The 17179-nt window shown below is 32.8% G+C and overlaps 4 protein-coding genes across 5 annotated transcripts; 1 reads left to right on the top strand and 3 right to left on the bottom strand.

Moving 5' to 3' along the window:
• The first annotated feature begins 2422 nt into the window (after positions 1-2422).
• On the top strand, positions 2423-5402 carry LOC124926652 (peptidyl-prolyl cis-trans isomerase FKBP20-1). The gene is made up of 6 exons (XM_047466924.1): positions 2423-2566; positions 3584-3713; positions 4445-4578; positions 4675-4754; positions 4833-4925; positions 5006-5402. The coding sequence occupies exons 2-6, from the start codon at positions 3605-3607 to the stop codon at positions 5154-5156; spliced, it is 567 nt and encodes a 188-aa protein (XP_047322880.1). The 5' UTR covers positions 2423-2566; positions 3584-3604; the 3' UTR covers positions 5157-5402.
• Positions 5403-5543: 141 nt separating this feature from the next.
• Positions 5544-8644, bottom strand: LOC124926651 (E3 ubiquitin-protein ligase SDIR1-like). Of its 2 annotated transcripts, none has more exons than XM_047466922.1 (9): positions 8489-8644; positions 7848-7982; positions 7669-7726; positions 7529-7581; positions 7221-7449; positions 6601-6715; positions 6407-6458; positions 5909-6034; positions 5544-5801 (listed from the first exon to the last, which is right to left on the bottom strand). In XM_047466922.1, the coding sequence occupies exons 2-9, from the start codon at positions 7923-7925 to the stop codon at positions 5676-5678; spliced, it is 837 nt and encodes a 278-aa protein (XP_047322878.1). In that variant the 5' UTR covers positions 7926-7982; positions 8489-8644; the 3' UTR covers positions 5544-5675. The 2 variants fall into 2 exon arrangements, with proteins under 2 accessions (XP_047322878.1, XP_047322879.1); XM_047466923.1 differs by having other exon boundaries at positions 7848-7978; positions 8489-8638.
• Positions 8645-11265: 2621 nt separating this feature from the next.
• On the bottom strand, positions 11266-12899 carry LOC124925061 (protein SRG1-like). The gene is made up of 4 exons (XM_047465036.1): positions 12609-12899; positions 12130-12377; positions 11714-12041; positions 11266-11517 (listed from the first exon to the last, which is right to left on the bottom strand). Exons 1-4 carry the CDS (start codon positions 12897-12899, stop codon positions 11266-11268), a joined length of 1119 nt encoding a protein of 372 aa, XP_047320992.1.
• A 1243-nt stretch (positions 12900-14142) lies between these two features.
• Positions 14143-16472, bottom strand: LOC124926307 (L-type lectin-domain containing receptor kinase S.4). Its single transcript, XM_047466503.1, has one exon. The coding sequence runs from the start codon at positions 16365-16367 to the stop codon at positions 14352-14354; it is 2016 nt and encodes a 671-aa protein (XP_047322459.1). The 5' UTR covers positions 16368-16472; the 3' UTR covers positions 14143-14351.
• Between the last annotated feature and the right edge of the window lie 707 nt (positions 16473-17179).

Genomic DNA, 17179 nt, shown 5'->3' with positions numbered 1-17179 from the left:
ATTTATATACAAGATTCAATGAATTGGGAAACAACATCATTTATTAATTGGCAGACTCTTGGTATGTGTTGACGTTTCCTTGGGAATGAATGAGACTTTATGTTTTCTAGTCTCCTTGGAATGTAAAAGGGCATCCTTATCTTTAACAGCCTCAATATCTTTAATAAGCAACTGTACGCGTAGGAGAATATAGTTATCATTTAATTTTTATTGTTGATATAAATATGAATTCATTCATATTAATCTTGAAAAAAATGGAGGTAGCTAGATGAGACCATAATTGAACCCTAAAAACATAAATATTTTTACACATAAAAGAGTGTGTATGTATGTATGTATGGCACGGCATGCATAACCTAGGCTAGGTAGCTAGTAGACATAATTGGGACAAGTGTGAGGAATTGTGGATCCAATGGCCTTTATTTTTGTTAGAATAGTTGACATACATTAATAATAATGTTGTTCTTTCTAAGCTTTAATTTGTTGTCTGGGCTTTGTTAAAATAAAAAATGAGGCCCCTACTAGCTAGCTAGCTAGCTAGTAACTAGTTAGTTAAATGAAAACTATATATAGTACTTTGTTATTAAACAAGTAATTTTCCCATAATGAAAAATAAATTAGGGTCCACATCGAAACAAACACCCATTCTTATTACCAACAAATAAAAACCCTCCCATGTGATGTTTGTTTGTCTCTGTCTCCATCACTATAGCCAATTACCAGCCAGCCAGACAGGCAGGCATGCATGATCCTATCTAATTAACCGAATGAATGAATGCCAAAATTTAAAACTCCAAACACAGATGATCGAGAATCCACACGTATAATCTCTACCTATATCATTTGAGGGACCAATTTAATTTAATTTAATTTAATTTAATTGCAAGATCAACTACCTTACAATCTCATGACATCTTATTTGTGTCATCTTTCAAATTTATTAATTAATACTATTATTGGATAAGGACCCATGCCTAAAGTCTAATGCTATTATTTTAAGATATCTAAAATCAATTACTTAAATTATCAATGCATCATGATACTACTTTGGCCAAAGGTTTTTTTTCTTATCACTAATTATATCTCATGATCAAGAGTTCTTATTGATACAGCTAAATTCTCTATGTATATTGACTATCTAAATACATCCCAATCAAGCAACCTAAATTAAGACAAGTCCTAGCTAGCTAGCAAGATCTTCTCATGGGTTTGTCACAATTCACTTTACTTATAACTTATATCTTTTCAGTTCGCCAAATACAGTCACAAATGCTACCTAGCTAAACTTTTACCACATTTTTTTAACAGATTCAATAAGTGCATGCACTTCAAACTTGTAAAGTTGTTGTTAGAAAAGTAGTAAAAATATATAACTAACTTTGTGTTCGAATTTCCCCAATTTGCAAAAAGATGAGGAACTTTATGACTATTCAATAAACTTAAGAAAGCTTAATTACCACACAAAAATAAAATTAAAAAAATCAATATATATGATGAATACAACTTAAGATAAAATGACATGAAAAACAATTTTGGAAAACATTTGTAATAGGAACAAAGAAATCACCAAGTATCACATATTAAAAAAATTAGCAGTTCGATAAAAATGTGATTCGACCCAACTTATCTAAGTTTTAACAATACAAACACATTTAATATCTTGAACATCCAGTTTTTTCCAACTATTTTTAGATATTAAGACAATCCTCGTCATTATTTACAAATTAAAAATATCTTTGTAGGGAATCAAATTAACTAGCAAAATGACTAATGAAACACTTCGGAGGATATGTTTTATTTGTATTGAATTTTTTTATTTGATAGTGCTATGTTAATCATTGTAAGGTGATAGATAAACTAACTTTGATAATACTGATACTTAGTATATTATACAATTTAAAGTTATTGTGGAATATTATTGAGTTTTTGAGTAGTTATTGATAAATTTGAATTGATGCATGACATATATACTATTTGGGTTACCATCCCAATTATTTTTTTTGGGGGGATTTTCTGGTTTGAGAGAAATTGTCGAATTTTCAATGATCCTAGTCGTACAAATAATTTATAATGCTATTATTATGACACTTTCTAAAATTCGTTCAGGAAAATCAACAGAGTCTATTGGAAAGTTAATCGTATTTCTCGAAAATTTATGAGCTCGATAACTTATTAAGTACCGTTTTTTATTTTTTTATATACAATTATTTTTTTATTTTTTAAATTTTGAGAATGAATAAAATCGGTCCAATAGATCTTGAAACCGATCTATCAATAAATTGAAATAGATAGTTTTAGATTTCGGAAATCGAAGTTAACAACCATGTGGTTGTGTATTTTAGATTCAATTTAACAAAAATGAAATATGAAAACAAACAAGGCATAAGTGTTGGAATACGCAAATGAACCCTAAACCAGTAAATGTGAGTCTTGAAGGCAAGTTGAGGCAGTGTTTCAGAAAAGGCATGGCCGGCGAAGTCTCCGGCCTCTCAACGTATCTCCAATTCAATACCCGAACCCCTTTCGACCTCCCGATTAGCACCTTCACCATTACTTATTGAACCAGGTAACCTCAATCTCTCTCTCTCTCTCTCTCTTTCTCTCTAGCATCTCAGAAACCCTAGATGTTTACATTGGTTGATGCATGTGCAAAATTTTCCTTAAATTTGGTGATTATCACTTCTTAATCTCGATAACTGTGTCGATGGCGTTGCAAATGTTGTCGAATGTTAACCATTTGTATATTTTGATGTCCGTTATTAAAGCCTATTTGTTGAGTTGTGATGTTTATATATAGTGATTACTTCATGGTATAATGGGAAATAGAAGAGTGATGATATTAGAATCAGCTGATTTTGTCTCCTTCCAATTGGATGTCCTGCTTCTGCCTATATCAGGAAACAGGAATCCTTTAGTTTGTGCGTTAGTATCTCAGCTATCGCCCTTTTCTATGATTCTATCCAAACCTCTCCTCCTTTATGGAAGTCAGAGTTGAGTCTATTTTAGTTCCTGTGTCTTATCACTTTTGCCGATTTCCTATCTTTATAGCTGAGTGGGAGACCCATAAGTTCATCCAGATATTGCATTAATAGGCTTTCTGGCAAGCTGTCAAAAGAGTTACTAATGAACACTTTGACTCATTTTCAGTTTCAAATGTGAGAGTATAATGCTGTAACATTACAAAATCTTGAAATGCTTTGACTCATATATCCTTTTATTCTTCAGATGATGTCCTTAATTTTATTTCCTATCCTCAAATAAGTGTCAAAAAAGTTTATATAAATAGCTCCAGGAACTAATAAACACCCAGTCAGATATTTTGAAACTGAGAAAGATGTTCTCATCTTCTCTTTTAAAATTCGTTTCTCTCCTGTTCATCACTTTCTTTTTATTAAACCCTAATTCATGTAAAAAATGTACCTGCTTTTCAGTTTTTGAGATGTGAAAATAGTTTGTATTTAACTGTTAGACATCCAATGTTGCATGAAGAGTTCCATTGACAGTCTCTTCTCATGTTTTATTCAACCGAAGATCTTATTATATTAAATGCTTTAGGCACCTGACTTATCTGTTTACCTACCAGGTTATTGAAAATTCTGAAGTCATGGGTGATGCAATTGATTTGACTGGAGATGGAGGTGTTATGAAGACAATCTTGAAGAGTCCCAAACCTGATGCAGCCGCTCCATCAGAAAGCTTTCCTCTTCTTGAAGGTATGCTGTAAAAATATTTATGCTAATGGGGATCATCAAAACATTGTTTATGTGCTCAAAGGATTAAACCTCTTTGTACTTCCTTTATCTATTGTTCCATCTGATTGTAATATCCAGAACTTTCTACTATTATTTAATTGTCTTAAACTAGCATACTAACTTTTGTGTAGCTAACAAGTTCCAAAATAGCCCTACAACGTAATTACTTCTTGATCACAATTAGTTTACTAGTAAACAGAAAAAAAATATCAGTACTTGTTATGGCAACTGATAAGGGGTTATTTGAATAACTAGGTTATTTTCAATTAACCATGTTTGCTGTATGTTACAAAAAAACAGGTTATTTGAGGTTATTTAAGTAAAAAGAGATTAAGGGTATAAATATCCGTTTTTTTTTAAATAGTGGGTATTTTGATATTTTTCTTGATGCTTTGAATGATGTGATTCATGAGTAGATTGTTGATTAGATAATGGATAATTTGGAAATAATCTCAAATAACCCAGGCATCTTTAGTCTCAATCTGATTTTGAACATACATGTTATCCTCACCCTTTTTGCAAGCATTTGTTAACACTAGTTGCGTTAGTAAATAATCATGTCAATGTGAAATATGGCATTGGTTTTTGTCATGAAAGATTCTTGAATTATAATCCTAAGATTCAAAATTGCTACATTGTCTAGTGCAAACTGCCAAATTAGTTGACATCATTTGCATATTGTGCTCGTATAGTTCAATATGAAGGAATCTTAGCTGAAACTGGTGAAGTTTTCGATACCACCCATGAAGATAATACAGTATTTACGTTTGAACTTGGAAAGGGAAGCGTAATCAAAGGATGGGATGTTGCATTCAAAACCATGAAGGTGCAGTCTTTTTACTGGAAAAAAACAGAATAACTAAATTCATTTTGGTTCTAGCCAAAAGTATATATTAATTTGGGAGCTGTTAATTTGTTTCAGGTGGGAGAAGTGGCTAAACTTACACTCAAGCCAGAATATGCTTATGGCAGTGCTGGCTCTCCACCAGATATCCCTCCAGAGTACTGTGATCTTTCTGTGTGGAAAATTTCCAGTGTTATTTATTCAATAATAATCTCGATTTTCATGTTGTTTTACAGTGCAACCCTTGTTTTCGAGGTTGAGTTGGTTGCTTGTAGACCAAGGAAGGGTTCCAGCGTGAGCAGCGCTTCAGAGGAGAGGGCTAGACTCGAGTAAAGTCATCTTCTCTCTTAGTTAGTTTTTTCAAGTTCTATCCCTCAAGTTAACTCTTTTGCTTTTGGGTAAAAACTAGTGAACTGAAAAAACAGAGGGAATTAGCAGCCACGGTTAAGGAAGAGGAGAAAAAGAAGAGAGAAGAGGCTAAAGCTGCAGCTGCTGCTCGAATCCAAGCCAAGTTGGATGCTAAGAAGGGTCCAGGAAAGGCAAAGGGCAAGGGAAAATGAAGGGGTTTTATCATTCTAACTACTAGGCCCATGAATAGTATCTGACGAGGAATAAACACCAATAAACAATGTTAATTCACTATAGCAAAAAAGACACTTGATCGAAATTTTGTTCGATAAAATAATATGCTATTGTTGTTTCACATTGAGTTTCATTTAATTTCACTTCATGGAAGGAATTAATGATTCTCTATTTGGAAACATTTTGTTTAAGAATTTCAATCTGATGATATCATATTGTGTATCTTTTTTCTTTCTTGCTAAAAATATCATACTGGAATTAGTTAAAAACTATATTATTATAAGCATAAGTATTTTGATACATTCTATGAAGTATCCAATTTTTGGCCCATATTAACTTGTTTCTTAATTAATTCTCTTACAGAATAATAATAAAATGGCACCAAATCTGATATACACCTTTCAATAGTTTCATAACAAAATAAAAATAAAAGTCTCTCATCCTTTAGCCTAAATTAGCATTACCAAGTCAATATTTGTAAAATGAGCTGACACTTTTCAAACCATGTGAGATGCATCAATGGCGTCTTGTCCATTATCGCCCCAGCCTGAGCTAATCTCAAATTTACAAACGGGGCAAGTTCCCTGTTGCCTCAGCCATGGGTCGATGCAGCTAACATGGAACTGGCAAATGAAACACACAGTTTGGGGTCAAATTACTAATCCAACATATTGTTAAGACTTGATGAACATAAATAAACACATCTCAATTAAGATGAAGAGCCCTAAACCTGATGCAAGCATGGCAAACTTCGGACAGCTTCACCAATGTTGACTTGTTCCAAGCAAACGATGCAAGTCAGCTCATCACCCATACCTTTCGTGCCGCCAACCCCAATCGAAATGTCTTGCATCATCTACATGTGCCAAAAAATAATTTGCTTCATTTGGTATCATATTTGATTAAGTTCATTCGATAACTGTCATTTAAATCTAGCTTAATTTGATAAGCTTACTAAATTTAGTAAGAGCATTGCAAAGACAACTTTAACCCTTAAAATTAATCAAATTACGTATTATAAGGGTAAAATAGTATTTAAGTAATTCCCTATTACATTAGTTTCACATTTTATCTAACCAAGTTAGATACCAATACATCAATTTTCGATATTTTCATTTTGTTTATAAATATTTTATTTGTCAGATACTTAATATACATTATGCACTCAACATTAGCAGTTTTATCAAGAGAACCTTTTGAAACCTGATTTACTTAGAGAAACTAGTACCTCAGATGGACTTGAAGATGAACCATGCCGGAATGGAAAACCACCACTACCGCTGTATAACAAAATCAGGGGCAGCTAGTCATTAGCATATCAAGAACTAACGAAACTTCGTCAACAAACAAGAAACGCTGCGGTTTCATTCATCCATGCTAAACAATCCAAAGATTAGAAATGGATGTCTGAGCTTGACTAACCTTTCGGAACTAGACATCTTATACTTATGAACAGGAAGATAATTTATCTCCTCTTCACTCATGGATGGAATTGTGGGAACATTCTCTGAATCCAAAGCTCTCAATGTTTCATAATCTGTATCAAGAAGAAAACACCATTTGCAATACTTCCTGTCATTAAATGAGGTTAAGACCCCTTTCATTCCCATAATATATATAAAGCATAAAGGACCCACTAATGCGGTTATATATATATATATACATATGTAATTTAATGCCAGTTTTTTTTTCCTTTGCTAGCACAACATATGATCCACAACTTGAATCAAGGTGCATTTCAGTGGAATCGAACATGAATCTCATCATCTATGTTCAAAACTATTACCACTTGAGCAACCTGATTGGGTAAAAGACCCACCCACTAATATTCAACTGCATTGAGAAAATCACCAAATTTCTAGTTGTAACTGATAATTTTTCATTTGGTAAAAAAGCTAGTTTGGATAATACTACATTGGCTGGATTATGATTTTGTGAGACTTGATAAATTTTTGTTTGGTAAAATGTTTAGCTGGATTTTTCATTGTACCACTGGATAAAATATTTGGATTCAAACGAATGCGAAATGAAAACAATTGTACCTAATTCATCAAATTCCCTCTCGAGAAGAGCAAGCTGAAGTCTGAGACCATGCAACCTTCCTCTAGTTGCAAGGGCTATAGAGGGCGGTGTATGCAACATCAGTTCAGTATGACCTAGAAGTCCACTTGCTGCTATAGCTTGAGCTTGAGCTTGCGCTTGAAGTTGCTGACATGTTGCATACATTCTTAGGCTTGTTGCCATAAAAAAGACACCAAGAACTAGCCAGAGCTACAAATCAAGGTATCAATCAGTCACTGTATTAGGTACAAAAAAGAGGATTAAATACTCTACTATTTCAGATATTTACCAAAAAGTTTGCTGGCATTTGGTTTGAATTTAGAATCATGAAAAGCAATATAACTGCAAGAAAACAAAAAAGTTTGTTTCAAGTATTAATAAGCTTTAGAAAAAATGAAAATATAAGAGAGAATGAGAAAAATGGTGCACCTGTGACAAGGAAAGCAAGCATATTAGTTTTTGGTGGTCGAACTGAACGCAGCACACGCTAGTACAAATAAGAAAGCAAAACTGTTTCAGGAACTTTCAGACAGATGCAACAAAAGAAAAATCAGCCATGAAAATGGAAGAGGCTAAGTTGCTAGAGTAGAATTCTTCTATAGGTTTACCAGTTGACGCCTTTGAGGAAAATATTCAGGTAATCCATTCTCTAAATCTGCTCGACTCCCTCGGAAAACAAAACTCATATCGAAGGAGTGTTCCAAAAAGTAAAAAAATGAGAGTGCAAATCAAAAGTTATCTATCTGCAAATAGAAAAAGACCAGAGATGTGTTACATAGAAAATACCAAACAAAATGGGTAAATCAAATAAGATTAGCAAGTCAAATAAGTAAAATACTTATTTTGCATTGATGTTAAAAACATACAACAATCCAAATTGGAAGTGACTCTTCTTATCAGCCTCCTTAACTAACTAGATAGATTATGGAACTCTCTAATTCCAAAATATTGTTCAGAAGAATTCAGATGCTGATTCTTTTTTAAGGTTCAGAACTCAGAAGTCCTCGGAAGTGAAAATGGACAATTAACTAAAATGAAAGCAAGGATGAGTTGTTGAATGCAATTCTAATTCCCAGCTAAAGTGATGAAATTGCAATAATTGCTGCCGAAATTAGCACCAAATCATGGTCGCAGGAAGAATAAGGCGATCAATAACAATACCCTAGTGATCGATCATAAAACCCTAGTGATAGCATTCAAACACACACACATTTCCCCCAAGTAAGCAAAACAAGAATGGAGGAGGGACCTGGTTACATCCATTGTCTGTCGAGGAAGAGACAGTTGACTTGTTCTTTGGAGAGGAAGGGTTGGCCTCGTCTAAAGCCAACGCATTCTTCTGATGATTATCTCATCTCATTCCCATTGCATCTTCTGTATGCTCACGGTCCTTCATTCGCTGTCGTTTGTCGGAATACTAAGAAGACGTTGGCTTTAACAAACAACGTTTTGGCCCCTAAGCTTTTGTTTTGAGAGAAGAGTTTGGCCCCTAAACTTCATTCTATGGCATTTCTGGAAATTTTCAAATTATTATAAAGGAGTAAGATTACTAGATTAGAGACCAAAGCATTTGAATTTGAATCATAAAATTCATATAGATAGGTTCAAATCGAAGAAGAAGATCATGAGCTTAATAAGTAGGTTATAAATTAGTTGAGTAATAATTAAAGGTTGAACTCCACTTTTTAACCTATATTTGAGTTCGAGTTTTTATAATAGAATTCGAGCTCAGAACTTATTAAGAGTAAGGGTGAGCAAATGGGTAAAATCAATCTGTTTTGTCCTATCCGTATTAAATCAAAACTAAGTTTATCCAATCCGTAATCCAAACCATTTTACTAATTAATACGGATCAGATACGGATTGGATTGAAAATAGTTTGGATAATTCAAACTAAAAAATATTTATATATATCAGCTTGAAATTAGTCAACAATTTTTTTTTTAAATTTTTTTAAAAATTTTTTTAATTTTTTTTTTTAAAATTCGAATTTTTTATTATTATTAAATTTGAATCTGAAAAAAATAATAAAAATAATAATAATAAATAAAATAAAATAAAAATAAATATCGTTTTCAAGTGATGATAAGTAAAATATATATTATATTGAGATGAAATTTAATTTAAAGAAAATTAATTAAAAAATATATTTTTATTTAGATAGTTTGGATAATTTGGATAATCCTAATCCAATCCGATTTAATTCAATACGAACTCAATCCGATCCGATCTCAGTCCAATCCAAAATATCCAATCCGAATTAATATTTAGGTTTCGGATTGGATTGGATTTCGGATTAAAGCACCCAATGCTCACCCCTAATTAAGAGCGGTTTCCAAACCTTCTTATCAATTTATTCATTCTACCGGAAGACAATTATATAATCAAACTAATTAAACAATTATCCATTTTCTCAATTTTCGATAAACAATTTTAAGAACAAAATAAATATAAATATATATATATATAAGCAATTTAATTTTCATCTTTATTGAATAAATAATAAAAAATAATTCAAGAAAAAGAAACAAATAAATAGAAAAGACTAATTTTAATCTGAATATGAAAAGAAATATATATATATATATATATATAATGATTCTTAATTTTTAAAGTGTTCGAATTGTCGGGTCGAGAGCAGTGATTAATTTGGATATTAGTGAGAGTAAATTGATACTTGGGTCAGATTGTGGGTTGACCCGCCCATAAACTTAAAACAGTTAAAAATAAAATTAAAAATGTTATAAGTATGGTTCGAACCTAACAAAACAAGTACAACGTTTTAGCCAACTAGGCTAATAACACTTTATATTTTAAATTCAACCCAAAATTTGATAAACGCGTGACATTTTAACAATATAAGTTCAACTTTGTAACTAACTAATATATATATATATATATATAAAGATGCTTAATTTTTAAAGTGTCCGAATTGCCGGATCGAGAGCTATGGTTAATTTGAATATATGTGAGAGTAATGGATACTTGGGTCGGATTGTGGGTTGACCCGTCCATAAACTTAAAACGGTTAAAAATAAAATTAAAAATGCTATAGTTATGGTTCGAACTTGCAACCTAACAAAATAAGTACAACTTTTTAACTAACTAATCTATATATATAATGATGCTTAATTTTTAAAGTGTCCGGATTGTCGTGTCGAGAGCTGTGATTAATTTGGATATATGTGAGAGTAAATGGATATTTGAGTCTAATTGTGGGTTGACCCGCGCATAAAAATTTTATGGTAATATTTTTTCACGATTTTTTATATTATTACGGGATACATGCTAGTTAACATAATAATTTATAATTTAATTTAAAATTTTAAACAAACATTTAAATGAAAATGTTTCGCAAACCCATCAACTAGTCTCTACATAAAAATATTTGGAACTTTAGATCAAGCTTGCCTAATTAAAATTTTTAAGTTATTAAAATTTAAACAAATTCAACTTAACGAATGAGTTCAAACAAGCTTTTCACAGAGTTGAAATCCGAATAACTCTGGTAGTAAAAAACTTATAGTTTGATGTTGGATTATTTAAAATTTTAAATATATATTTTTAAAAGTTATATGTGTTTTTAGTTGGTTGAATTATTATAATATTTTTGATACAAATAAACAAATAAATAAATAAAAACTATAAAAACCCAACATAAAAAAAATAGATAGTTTAATTGGGCCACACGGCCAACAAGTTAGTGTCACGTGATTAACTATCATTTGCTACTTGAATTATATACAAGTCAAGGTCAAGGGTGACTATTTGTTTCATTTATGAAATTAATTGGTTTTAACTCTAAGAAATTTAATAATGTAATTACATCTCAAATTAATATCTTAATAAAAGTATAAATAAACCCTCCTCTTGTTCAAACTCATGTTTAATTAATTAGTTCCTCAATGAAAACTTTCACATAATATATATTTATGTAAATATATATATATTTCTTTTTAAGATTTGTCACAAAATACATTTATTATACTAAAGGTAAACTTGATTCATATATCAAAAGTTATTTAATTATACATCCAACCGAAGGTATTCAAGATTGGATTTCCCATCCATTTCCCTTGCTAAAGTATACCTCAAGTATTCAATATACTTCATATTTTTGTACAACTTAGGCTTGCACTTTTCATTCACCATTGTCTCCACAGGACCAATATCAACCTCGTTATCTGGTATGACAAAATTCGCAACCGATATTCTTGATTTTTCACTGTTGGTGACCGCTCTATGTTCCACGCTCTTGTATACTCCGTTGCTCCATCCCTTTCAATCAAAAGTTTGTTCATTTATAGTCGAATTAATAAAATATAATAAATAATTAAAAATATTATTTTTTATGCACCTTAGATAAAAAAGAATATATATATATATATATATAACTCTTTTGTTTAAAAATAATAATTAATTTATTTCTTTAAAAAATGAAAGAATTAAACTAGTTACTATAAGTAAATCTTGCCTCCAAAGCATCACCAATGTTGACAACTAATGCATTTGCGAGGGGTTCCACAGGTACCCATACATCCATGTGTCTGACTTGAAGGCCCGTGATATCGTCGTCTTGAAGGAGTAAAGTGATTGAGCTCGCGTCGGAATGAGGACTCACACCGAGAACGAGCTCGGGCTTGGAGCAAGTCGGGTAATAGTTCATTCTCATCCCATGCTTCATGATCTCACCATGCAATTCTTTTAGGCCTTCTCTTTTCATGCCCATTAATATAGATAAGTGGCCAAATATCTCATTTGTCACATTTACAATATAAGAAGAGTAATCTTCCACAGCCTCTCTGTTAAACAAATTAAATTAAAATTTAATTACATAAACTAAACACAAAGATCTTTGTCATATCACAAAGAATTTTAAAAAATACATACTTGAAACCTTGTAAAGCGGTTGGCCAATACTTCATGTTCCTAGTACTGATAGGTGACACCATCAAGAAAATTAAGTCGTTCCAATCGAGTTTTTGCTCACCGGATACGACGTAACTTTGCCCGTATCCTTGTAGGTCATTAACCATCATCGCATACTTTTTCTTTTCTGTCAAAGGAAGGCGGAAGAATGCTTCCACAGCCTCCTTCATTCCGCACAACACTTCCTTGGGGATTCCATGTCCTATTAGCTGCAACGCACCAACTAATAACTAAACTTTTTTTTTGTAGAGGATGCAACGATTTAATTATTCAACCTATTCGCAAATCTCGCGTATTTTCAGTGGAAATAACTTAACTAAAAATATTTACACATCAAGTCAACGTCTCTCAATTGAATAGGAGATCAAACATCAAACAACAACAGTTGAAAAAAAACATGAAAATTTCTAGTGGAAGGAAACAACGTGTGAGTTAAGTACCTGAAAGAAACCCCATTCCTTGCAGGCGATGTGGAGCTTTAGTCTCTCGTGGTCGTCTCCATTGGCGAGACGAGATAGGTTAATGATTGGAATGCGAGCGGAAAGAGGAAGGATTTGAGAGCTTATTAATGGTCTTTCTTTGGTTTCACGGACGTATCTTTCAGGGACATTCATAGGCTCATTCCTAACAATTTCTTGGACACTCGGAACTGCTAATGAGCTTCCATAGCCCAACCCTTCCTCCATTTTCACTATCTCAATTCGATCTTCATTTTCAAACTTTGATTCCATTTTTTCCTGCACAGATATAACTGGAATGAGACTACTTATAACATGTGTAATGAAGCTTAATTATATTTGGAATCTCTTACATGTTATTAGGGTTAGATACCCATGAAATCCAATTTGGAGCTTTTGCTTGTTTTTTGTGTACAATTTTACATATGTGGTGATTTTCTCAAGATTACTTACTGTATTTTTGTATTTGTCTCACACCATTAAGAGATTTTTTTATTTATTAAATGACTAATTCTCATTCATTTAAATAAAGATTTACATATAAATAATTAAACTACAAATAATACAATATAACATTTAAATAATGAAAAAAATTAAAACTTTAAATGTTAAATAATAAAATTAAAAATTGCAATGATTAAAGTTTAATGGTAGATAATTCAATAATCAATATCTTTTGTGGTAACTCAAATAACAACCTCATTTAAGTTCTATACTAATTGAGAATAAAGCATTATTTATGATCTCCATACATGGAGATTGTAGAAAAGAAAAAATTTAAATAAAAGAAAAAATTTAGATAAAAGAAAAAATCTAATTTGAATTATTAAAGAATCGAAGTCACGAGGTAATTTTAAAAAATATTCACATTAACAATTGTAGAACTAATATATATTCTCTATAATTTATGGGAGAACCTAATTTCTCAAATCTCAAAATATCTTTAAAAATACTATTAGGGCCAAACCGCATAACCACACATGTATGTTCATATATATTTGTTCATATATATATATATATATAACCAAAATTCAAATGACAAAGAGTTTAAGATAAAATATTAATTCCAAAAACTCTTTATTAAAAGAATAAAAATGTTTTGTTGCAAGAAAAAAAATCAATAAAGACGAAAAATTATCACAAACAAAATAGAGAGTCGAAAAATTATCACAAACACTATAAAGACTCGAAAATTATCACAAACACAATGGAACAACCGGAGACGAACGACCCTTGATTAGAGTTATTCAATCACAAAAATTCAAGAAGACAAATTTTATTCAACTAAACAATATGTAATATTAAACAAACAGAACATCAATTCAAATCTAACTAATAGAAAGACATCAATCTTTTTTTTAACTCTCAACTAAAAGTTTTATATTTCTCTAAATTAAATATATATATTACCATATTTGAAATAAATATAAACTAATTAGAGAAATATATAATCACTTTAGTTTATATTTTTACAAAATTTGAGATTAATTAGTTTAAACTTATTAAAAAATATATAGATAAATATAATTCGGCCCAATATTATAATTAATATTGTCTAAAAACAATCTTTATAAACATGGCAATGCACTCTAAATAATAGAACCACTAAAGATATTCAAATTGAAAATTTTGGTTAGGGGCTTTTAGACTGATTTTGAATATTATGCTATAATCAGTTATTCAAGCCAAACAAGATATAATAATAAAATTCATTCTCTGGACAGGCTACCGGCCGTCTTTTCCACCGGTACCCGAAAGTGGAAAGGTCTCGTATTCCGACGAGCTCGTCTTCCCCGTAAACTTGGACGAAGAGTAACTTTCCATCATCATCCCCGAAAACCCAACTGATTCCCCTCCTCCCGCCGGCGCTTCAACCGTCTCCGGCAACTCCATTTCCCCGTCCAAATACCTCACTACCTGCCTCATACTAGGCCTCGCCGCCGCCGCATCGTTCGAACAAATCAACCCGATTTTAATCACCACCATCACCTCTCCTTCATCAAAATACCCTCCAAGTCTTGGATCCACCACCTTCAATATCGTCCCGTCGACCCAATTCTGCCATATCCAATCAACCAATATCAGCTCCTCCGGCAATGCCTTTGCCTCAATCGGTCTTCTCCCGCACACCACCTCCAATAACAGAGCTCCGAAAGCGAAAACGTCGGACGCCGTCGTGGGTTTTCCGGTCCTTGTCAGCTCCGGCGCTAGATAACCCAGTGTTCCCACCACCCGCGTCGTACTCGGATTCGTACCGTGCTCGTACAATTTCGCCAAACCGAAATCCCCCAATTTTCCGTTCATCTCAGAATCTAACAACACGTTTCCTGCTTTAACATCTCTGTGTATAACCGCCTGTTCCCATTCATCGTGCAGATACAACAAACCCGAAGCGACACCCTTCATGATCTTAAATCGCTGTGCCCAACTCAGGATTTGTGCTGGTTCGTCGAATATGTATTTGTCTAAGCTCCCATTCGGCATGAACTCGTATACGAGTAACAGATCGTTTCGCCGGCGGCACCACCCGAGCAATTGAACCAGATTCCGATGGCGAAGACGGCCGATGCTGGTGATCTCCGATGCAAATTCCCTCAACCCCTGTCTAGAATCTCGTGAGATTCGCTTCACAGCAACTAATTGGCTCCGTAAAACCCCTTTATAAACTCGACCGAATCCTCCAAACCCAATAAGCTCTTTATCGCGGAAACCCTTCGTCGCCTGCTTCAATTGTTTGTAGGAGAATCGATGGGGACCAACGTCTCGCTCCCAAGATTCAATCACGTCCATATCTTTGATTTTTTTTACTAAGTAGATGGCGGCTCCAACAGCAAACATCAACACAGCAGTGGAGGCGGCGGATACGCCGGCGATTAGGGCGGTGCGGGGTTTTTTGGGCCGAGGAAGTTTAGGGAGAGAGGATAAATCCAGAGAGGGAGCTTGCCCATTCATCTTGAAGCTCCATCCGAGGATATAATGGGTACTGGCTAGCAAGCCAGTCGAAGCAGAGAATCCAACATACATGAAATCTTCAAGAATCGGCGAGAGATCGACTTTAGCTGACAAAATCGGTGTTGATGGTTTCGAAGATGATTGAGAGAGAGTAACGTTAATTTCATTTCTGATGGAATCGTAATCAACCCATGCCTGAATCACATGTCCCCCTTTCAAATCAATGATTTGCATCGTTGAATTTCCTTGGACGAAATACCCAGCAGTGACAGATTCATTCGAAATTAGACCGTTAATATCGATTCCAACATGATTATCGTTTATATCCTTCAATTCCAAGTCCTGAACAGTGTCGAATTCTATCGCAAACAAATGATTTGAGAAATTACCAGTGTTGTTTTGGTTTACGAGTCCAAAGTACTGATTCGGAAGCGCCCCAGCTGGTTCCTTTGTCGGCGAGATAACGAAGGTCATGCCATGGCCGCCGGGCCTTCCGGGAGCTGTAACGACGGCTAAGGCAAAGGCGGTGGAGAAGGAAAAACTGGTGGCAGGGGAGGACGATTCTCTGAACCGAATCGGGTTTGAATAGAAGGCACGACCTAGTAAACGCGAGGTATCGTTGGTCAGCCTGATCAAGCCAGAGGCCTTGATCTCGGCGGCGCCGTTAAGGGATATGTTTGCAGAATTGCGGCCCTTGAATCCATGGAAGATGAACTCGTCCAACTGAGAAAGCACAAGAATGGCGGAATGAAAGATGAGTAATAAGAAAAGGAGGTGTCTTTTAGCCATCTAAGAAACACAAACAAGAACAAAATCAATCAAGAGCGATTTAGAGTCTGAAATCTAAAAAGAGGAAGACGCAATGGTGAGTGGCTGCATAATAATAAGAGAGAAAGCAATTGGTAAAAGAAGCAGAGACAGACGACAAAGACGAAGACATGGACAAAAAGATAATAATAATAGTGAGGAATTTCACGTTCAAGAAAGAGATAAGGAGGAGGATGGAGGCTCACCGACCTCTAAGAATTCATAATATTAATCATAGAAAAATAGAAAAAAAAGAAAGTTAAACTTGAGAGTGAAACTGAAATACATCTTTTATCATTATAAATAATATTTGGTAATTAGTAAACATTATTAGTATAATAAAAATAATATCAATAATATCTTAATATTGTGTTTGTTAAGTTTTTTATTATTGGTATAAGATTACACTCTTATACATTAGTAGTTAAGTATATAATTCATTCATTATTGAAACTATTTAGTAAAAAAATATTATTATTGGAAATTTTTAGATTAACTCATTGTCAATTTGTTAGAGTTTGAAACAAAATAATTTAACATATGATTAACTTAGCTTAAATACTTGCATAATATCCCATCATTTGATCATAAATATATTTTTGAATTCTTATAAATGTGTATGAACAATATTTTTTGATTAATTAATTATCAATAACAATTATTATTCAAATAAAATTCTCACATATATTTAAACTAAAACTAGGTCTTATTTAAATAATAACTAGAATAAAAAAATATAATTTCAGTCTCATCTATCACATATTTAATTTATTCATTAAAATACTAAAATATAT

The sequence above is a fragment of the Impatiens glandulifera genome, chromosome 2 (assembly GCF_907164915.1).
Source record: "Impatiens glandulifera chromosome 2, dImpGla2.1, whole genome shotgun sequence".
Taxonomy (NCBI): Eukaryota; Viridiplantae; Streptophyta; class Magnoliopsida; order Ericales; family Balsaminaceae; genus Impatiens; species Impatiens glandulifera.
This window is presented reverse-complemented; position numbering and strand designations above follow the sequence as displayed.

Bases quoted from the DNA above. Each gene is read 5' to 3' on its own strand.
- LOC124926307 (XM_047466503.1), bottom strand. From the start codon at position 16,367: ATGGCTAAAAGACACCTCCTTTTCTTATTACTCATCTTTCATTCCGCC.
- LOC124925061 (XM_047465036.1), bottom strand. From the start codon at position 12,899: ATGGAATCAAAGTTTGAAAATGAAGATCGAATTGAGATAGTGAAAATG. The intron at 12,378-12,608 runs GTACTTAACTCA...GGTGCGTTGCAG, and splicing joins AGGAATGGGGTTTCTTTCAG to CTAATAGGACATGGAATCCC. The intron at 12,042-12,129 runs GTATGTATTTTT...TTTGTTTAACAG, and splicing joins ACCGCTTTACAAGGTTTCAA to AGAGGCTGTGGAAGATTACT.
- LOC124926652 (XM_047466924.1), top strand. From the start codon at position 3,605: ATGGGTGATGCAATTGATTTGACTGGAGATGGAGGTGTTATGAAGACA. The intron at 4,579-4,674 runs GTGCAGTCTTTT...AATTTGTTTCAG, and splicing joins TTGCATTCAAAACCATGAAG to GTGGGAGAAGTGGCTAAACT. The intron at 4,926-5,005 runs GTAAAGTCATCT...GGTAAAAACTAG, and splicing joins GAGGAGAGGGCTAGACTCGA to TGAACTGAAAAAACAGAGGG.
- LOC124926651 (XM_047466922.1), bottom strand. From the start codon at position 7,925: ATGAGTTTTGTTTTCCGAGGGAGTCGAGCAGATTTAGAGAATGGATTA. The intron at 6,716-7,220 runs GTACAATTGTTT...TTCTTGATACAG, and splicing joins GAGGGAATTTGATGAATTAG to ATTATGAAACATTGAGAGCT. The intron at 5,802-5,908 runs GTTTAGGGCTCT...TTCATTTGCCAG, and splicing joins GTTTGCCATGCTTGCATCAG to TTCCATGTTAGCTGCATCGA.